The 7,438-nt window shown below is 41.6% G+C and overlaps 1 protein-coding gene across 1 annotated transcript; it reads left to right on the forward strand.

Moving 5' to 3' along the window:
• The first annotated feature begins 5,757 nt into the window (after nucleotides 1–5,757).
• LOC133034453 (uncharacterized) lies at nucleotides 5,758–6,927 on the forward strand. Its single transcript, XM_061109540.1, has 2 exons — nucleotides 5,758–6,339; nucleotides 6,550–6,927. The coding sequence occupies exons 1-2, from the start codon at nucleotides 5,758–5,760 to the stop codon at nucleotides 6,925–6,927; spliced, it is 960 nt and encodes a 319-aa protein (XP_060965523.1).
• Nucleotides 6,928–7,438: the final 511 nt, after the last annotated feature.

Below are 7,438 nucleotides of genomic sequence, written 5' to 3' on the forward strand. Positions count from 1 at the left end.
TTTGGAACCCTATAACCTGGCGGAGAGTTGGTTATCTCCAACCGGTGGATTAGGTCTATGCCGATCAGGATAGATGGTAGAGAGTTAAGTGCTGATTTGATAGAGATGAGTTTAGTAGAGTTTGATATTACTTTAGGAATGGATTTCCTATCTAAATATTCGACAAGCATTGATTGTAAAAGAAAGATGGTGATCTTCCAACCGAAAAGTGAAGAACCATTTGTGTTTGTTGGTTCAGTTCAGGGATCCCGGATCCCGGTGATTTCGGCCATGTCAGCTAGAGATTTATTGCATGGCGGTTGTTTAGGGTTTCTGGCCGTGGTGGTGGACACCACTCGGCCAGATACCATTCGGCCAGAGGACATCAAGGTGGTTCGGGAATTTTTGGATGTTTTTCCTGAAGAACTTCCAGGGTTACCACCTCATCGGGAGATTGACTTCGTGATAGATTTGGCACCAGGAGTGGAACCGGTTTCCAAAGCCCCGTATAGAATGGCTCCAGCTGAACTTAAGGAATTAAAGATTCAGCTCCAAGGGTTGCTTGACATAGGGTTTATTCGGCCCAGTGTGTCACCCTGGGGAGCCCCGGTTTTATTCGTCAAGAAGAAGGATGGATCTATGAGGATGTGCATCGACTATAGGGAATTGAACAAGCTGACGGTGAAGAATAAATATCCATTACCTAGGATCGATGATTTGTTCGATCAACTTCAGGGGAAGACGGTCTTTTCTAAGATTGATCTCCGTTCGGGTTATCATCAGTTGAGAATCCGAGAGGAGGACATTCCGAAGACGGCTTTCCGCACTAGGTATGGACATTACGAATTTCTGGTTATGTCATTCGGACTAACCAATGCTCCTGCAGCATTCATGGACTTGATGAATAGAGTATTCAAGGATTTCCTCGATATCTGTGTGATTGTGTTTATCGACGACATCCTCGTGTACTCTCAATCAGAAGAGGAGCATGAGTTACATCTTCAGATGGTACTGCAACGGCTTCGAGAACATAAGCTTTATGCCAAGTTCAAGAAATGTGAGTTCTGGCTATCTCAGGTGTCCTTCCTAGGGCACATTGTGAGCAAAGATGGGATCAAGGTGGATCCCGGGAAGATCGAATCCGTCAGGGATTGGCCGAGACCAAAGACAGTGACAGAGATCAGAAGCTTCTTGGGTTTAGCTGGGTACTACCGTAGGTTCGTGGAAGGGTTTTCAAAAATTTCAATGCCCCTAACCGAACTTACAAAGAAAAATCAGCGGTTTATCTGGTCAGATAAGTGCGAAGCTAGTTTTCATGAGCTAAAACAGAGGTTGATTACCGCTCCAGTACTAGCTTTGCCTTCAGACAAGGAGAAGTTCGTAGTTTATTGTGACGCATCCAAACAGGGTTTGGGGTGTGTATTGATGCAAGCCGATCGGGTTATCACTTATGCCTCCCGATAGTTACAGGATTATGAACAGCGATACCCGACTCATGACCTAGAGTTGGCCGCGGTAATTTTCGCATTGAAGATTTGGCGGCATTACCTTTACGGGGAAAAGTGTGAAATCTATACCGACCATAAAAGTCTCAAATATTTCTTTACTCAGAAGGATTTGAATATGAGACAAAGGCGTTGGTTGGAATTAGTGAAAGATTACGACTGTGAGATCCTCTATCACCCCGGGAAAGCCAATGTAGTGGCCGATGCCCTGAGCAGAAAGGGTCCCGGGCAAGTAGCTAGTATGGTTCAGATCTCACCTCAGCTAGCAGAAGATATGGTTAGATCCAGCATTGAGTTTGTGGTAGGTCAGCTTCACAACTTAACTCTGCAATCCGATCTGTTAGAAAGAATAAAAGTCGCTCTGATGACGGATCTAGATTTAGGGAAGATCAGAGATAAGGTGTTGGCTGGTTAAGCCAAGGACTTTTCAGTGTCAGATAACGGGATGCTTTTGTATAAAGCTAGGGTTTGTGTTCCGAATAGTATGGAACTTAGGAATGAGATCTTTGAGGAGGCTCATTCTACCCCATATTCTCTGCATCCCGGAACCACTAAGATGTACCAAGATTTGAAATCGTACTTCTGGTGGAGCAGTATGAAGAAGAATTTGGTAGAATTCGTATCGAGATGCCTCACTTGTCAGCAGATTAAGGCTGAACATCAGAGACCAGCAGGGTTGTTGCAGCCTCTAACCCTACCAGAATGGAAATGGGAAGATATCACGATGGATTTTGTGGTCGGGTTACCTAGGACCACGGGTTTATTTGATTCCATCTGGGTAGTGGTGGATCGATTTACGAAATCTGCTCATTTTCTGCCGGTTAGAACAACATTTACAGTGGATCAGTTGGCAGAGTTGTATGTCAGAGAGATAGTAAGACTTCACGGGGTACTGAAGTCTATAGTTTCGGACAGGGATCTGAAGTTCACCTCCAAATTTTGGCAGAGTTTGCAGCCAGCAATGGGTACAAAGCTGAAATTCAGTACAGTATTCCATCCTCAGACAGATGGTCAAAGGACAATTCAGATATTGGAGGACATGTTGAGAGCCTGTGTTATGGACTTTGAAGGCTCATGGAATAAGTATCTACCGTTGATAGAATTTTCTTACAACAACAGTTATCAGAGTACGATAGGGATGGCTCCCTATGAACTGTTATACGGTAGGAAGTGTAGATCTCCCATCCACTGGGATGAGACAGGGGAGAGGAAATACCTAGGTCCAGAATCAGTGCAGCGGACCAATGAGGCAATAGAGAAGATAAAAGCTAGAATGCTTGCCTCACAGAGTAGACAGAAGAGTTACGCAGATCCGAAACGCAGAGATGTTGAGTTCCAAGTAGGGGACCATGTGTTTTTACGGGTATCTCCGATGAAGGGGATCAAACGTTTCGGGAAAAGAGGCAAGTTATGCCCTAGATTTACAGGACCTTTCGAGATTCTCGAGAAGATAGGTCAAGTGGCATATCGGTTAGCATTGCCTCCAGCCTTATCGTTAGCTCACAACGTATTCCATGTCTCGATGTTGAGAAAATACGTTTCAGATCCCTCTCATATACTCAGTTATGAGAGCCTTGAGCTACAGCCAGACATGACTTATGAGGAACAGCCAGTGCAGATCCTGGATAGAAAGGATAAAGTCCTTCGAAATAAGACCATAGCGTTGGTCAAGGTTCTTTGGAGAAACAACAAGGTGGAGGAAGCCACCTGGGAGCTAGAGTCAGATTTGAGGGAATAGTTGTAAAGCCCGCTTAGTTTAATTTGGAAATTAGCAGTTAATTATGATTAATTATGAAAATTATTTATAGCTATTTAAATAATTTATTATGCTGTTATTTATGGAATTCAGAAATGCATTTTTATGTCGTGTAGTAGTTTGCATAATTTTGCATTCCTAAGTGTCTTCGTATTTTGGAACTCGGTGTTTGGCTCAGTAGAAATCACAACTTAGTATGTTAGTAGTTTGGGACGGGTTAGTAGACATTGGGAATTTCGGGAATGGCCGGGAATTTAGAATTTCCCAAAAATACCCCTTTAGTGTTATTTATGTGGTTTTAGTGTGGAGGGGCAAAATGGTCTTTTTGCCCCATTAGTATTTTGTCTTTAGTGATTTTAGTAATTGAAAATAAATGTTTATTTTATTGTTTATTTGGCTGAAATGAGTTATGCTAGGTGGCTTTTATTCTTTTTACAAAATCAACACTTAGAAAAAGATAAAAAAATTCAAAACACTCTCTCCTTTCCTCTCTCTTTTTCGGCCCTTGAGCAGCAAGCTAAGTGGGGTTTTATCTCCATTTTCAAGTGATTTTTCAGCAAGATTAAGTGATTCTAGTAGAGGTATTTCTTTGTTCAATTTCTTACTTTGTTTTCTTGGAATTTTTGATGAAAAGATGAGTAAATGCATGATGATTTGGAGTTTGTTGCTGCTGTAGTTTTAGGTTGTTTTCTATGATTTTCTATGCTTGAATTGAAGGGATTTAAGTAGGTTTCATGCATGCTAGTTGTTTGGTTTAAGTTTGTTAAATTTTGTATAAAACTATGATTTTTGAAGAAATATGTGAATCTGTAATTTGTTTGCTGTAGTTAGTAGATTTCATTTTCAGAGGGTTATTTATGCTTGATTAAGTGGATCTAAGCTACTTTGATTGCATGTTGTTTAGATTTGCTCAAGTTTGAGTTTAGAACTCAAAGCTTGAGCTTCAATGGTGTTTTCTATTTCTGTGCATTCTGGATAGATTTGATGCCATAGAAATGTTATTTGGGTTATATGGAATAGGTCTGGAAGGTTTGAATTGATTTGTAGTCGTTTTGGGCAAGTTATGAATTTTTGATGTTGCTGCTTGCGAGGAACCGGAATTCCGGTTGTGCATCCGGAATTCCGGATGGGGTTCTGAATTTTCCCAGAATCGGAATTCCGGTTGGGCAACCGGTCTGCCGGTTGGGGAAAATTTTGAAACCCTAGATTTTCTCGATTTTATGTTTTAGGGGGTATTGCCATGCTTTTTATCGATAGGGAAACTTTTAGTTCCTAGTTTAAGTCCCCGGGAAGTGATTTAGCGTGTCACTTATAGTGTTGTGATTTTTATGGTTTAGGAGCCTGTAATCCGTCGCGCAGTTAAAGTTCCAGTCAGGTTGACCGGCACACCTGAATTCGGAATCCAGGTAAGATTAGTATAACAGTATGCATATGTAGATTACATGTTTAGCGTGCATGTAGGAAGCCTGTTAGATTACATTAGTTATGTATGTTGGCTTCGAACCATCCAACCCTGTCACGTCGGTAAGGTGCCGGAGTATGACCAAGAATGAGTATGACCGGTTCGACCGATCAGGCTGACACTTGGTTGGTGGTTCCGTACTATTGACGTATCCCGTCGGTACAGGCTGGAGTATGACCAGCAGCCGGAGTATGACCGGTTCGACCGATCAGGTGGATATAGTAACACGTCGGTACAGGCTGGAGTATGACCAGCAGCCGGAGTATGACCGGTTCGACCGATTAGGCTGTTACGTGTCAATAGTACCGTCCCTATGAACGTTCAGAACTAAGTACCGTGTTGGACACGGCAGTAGTGGCTCAGTACCGTGTTGGACACGGCAGTAGCGGGACTCAGTATCGTGTTGGACACGGCAGTTAGGGTTATGATCAGGGGTATGGGCGTCTGATCATGACCGGGTTTATGTAAGAATATTATTATGCTTTTCTTACTGAGTCTGTTGACTCACAGTTCTACGTTTATGTGTAGGTAAAGGCAAGGCTAGAGCTGATGGACCGTGAGCGAGCTTATGAAGATTGTACATGTCGGGGCGGTTAGGCCTGGAGCGTACGATCCTCGGGACAGCAAGGCTGATTTTTGTAACTAGTCGCTAGGCGACAATTATTTTGTATGAACTGTAAACTTTTGTAAATGTTTTTTTGTAATCGGGATCTCGAGTCTTTTTGTAATTATATTTTACAAGTTTAATTAAAAAGGAAATTTTTTAATTAATCACGTTTTCCATAAACCTCGTTGATTAGCAACAAGCTGCACAGCATGTTTAAAAATCACGTAATACGCCTATGTTAGTTAGGGTGTTACAAAAAGGTTATGAGTAACTTTTCAAAAAACTCATCTTTGGCGGGCCTTGGCATTGGGGTTCGCCAATCATTATGAAAATCTTGTGTTGGAACTGCCGTGGGCTTGGGCCGTCACGGAATGTTCAGTTCCTTAAGGAGTTGGTTACTAATAAATGACCCAATATTGTGTTTTTGTGTGAAACTTTGTGTAAAAAGATGAAGGTGGATCATTTGAGTAGAGTTTTGGGCTTTGAGGGGTGCTTTGTGGTAGAATACCAAGGAAGAAGTGGAGGGTTGGCTATGCTATGGAAGAATCAAGAAAAGGTTTCGGTGGACACTTTTTCTGAGAACCACATTGACTGTAAGGTTTCTTTTGAAGGACAAAGAGAGTTTAGATTCACAGGGGTGTATGGTGAACCGAATCGGAGTCTTATAAGGAAAACTTGGGATCTTTTAACAACTCTGCTTAGTCGTTCAACTTTGCCATGGTGCCTTATGGGAGACTTTAACAATGTCCTTAATCAATCAGAGAAAGTTGGGGGACAACCTTATCCGGTGTGGCTTATTGAAGGGTTCCAGGAGGCAATCCTGTTGTGTGGATTGAGAGACATGGAGATGCATGGGCATCCTTTTACTTGGGAGAAGAGTAGAGACTCTCCTAGTTGGATAGGAGCTAGATTGGATAGAGCTTTGGTGAACAATGATTGGTTGAGCATTTTCCCTACGGCTCAACTTACTAACTTAGAAAGTTCTCCTTCGGATCACTCTCCACTACTTTTGGAACTTCTGATGGGTACGGTTTCTACACATGACTACCGGTTTAAGTTTGAGAATTGGTGGATGACTCATCAAGGTTGTGAAGAGATTATTCGAAGTTGTTGGAATAGAATGATAGGCCACGACATTGAGGAAAAACTTGAAGAGTGTGGCCGAGAGCTTCATTAGTGGGGAAAAGAAGCTTTTAGGAGTTTCGCTTCTCCTATAAAAAATTGCAATCGGGAGTTGAAGCGGTATAAGAGTAGAAGGGATGATGAGGGGAAGCAACTTTTTTATGATGCCAAAAAGGAGCTCTTTGCGGTGCTTAATCAAAGGGAAACGTTTTGGAAGCAAAGATCAAAACAACTTTGGTTGAAGGAAGGAGATCAAAATAGTAAGTTTTTCCACTCTAAAGCTAGTACTAGAAGACGCAACAATCATATTTCCTGCTTGAAGGATGATGATGGAATTTTGCGTCATTGGGATAGCGGTTTAGATAATGTCATTGTTGATTTCTATTCTAAACTGTTTACTGCTGAGCCTACTAGATGGGAGGATGTGCTTGATTGTGTCACTCCTACATTTTGTGAGGAACACAATGATTTTTTCGCTTCGGTCGATTGGCGATGATGAGGTCAAAGATGCAGTTTTTCAAATGCACCCCGATAAGTCTCCGGGCCCCGATGGTATGAATCTTAAATTCTTTCAAAAATATTGGTCTATTGATCAATACTGTTAGAGCTTTTTTCTGCAATGAGCAAATGCCAAATGGGATGAATGACACTAATATTGTGCTAATTCCTAAGAAGAAGAAGCCCGGTCAGATGAGTGAGTTGCGTCCTATCTCTCTTTGTAATGTTATTGCTAAGATAATTACCAAAGTTCTTACTAACAGAATGAATGGATTATTATCTAAGATTATATCTTTGAATCAAAGTGCGTTCATTCTTGGAAGATTAATTACAGATAATATCATGGTTTCCTTTGAAGTTTTGTACTATTTGAAGAGAAAGCAAGTTGGCAAAGATGGATACATGGCGCTGAAGTTGGATTTAAGTAAAGCCTATGACAGAGTGGATTGGCGTTTCTTGTGTGTTATGTTGAGACGAATGGGTTTTTCTGATAAATGGGTTCGACTTAT

The sequence above is a fragment of the Cannabis sativa genome, chromosome 2, assembly GCF_029168945.1.
Source record: "Cannabis sativa cultivar Pink pepper isolate KNU-18-1 chromosome 2, ASM2916894v1, whole genome shotgun sequence".
In the NCBI taxonomy this organism is placed as follows: domain Eukaryota; kingdom Viridiplantae; phylum Streptophyta; class Magnoliopsida; order Rosales; family Cannabaceae; genus Cannabis; species Cannabis sativa.

What these genes read in the sequence shown, in the direction of transcription:
- LOC133034453 (XM_061109540.1), top strand. Translation starts at nt 5,758, where the DNA reads ATGAAGGTGGATCATTTGAGTAGAGTTTTGGGCTTTGAGGGGTGCTTT. An exon ending in TGGAACTTCTGATGGGTACG is followed by an intron (nt 6,340 to 6,549) that starts GTTTCTACACAT and finishes CGGGAGTTGAAG; the next exon opens with CGGTATAAGAGTAGAAGGGA.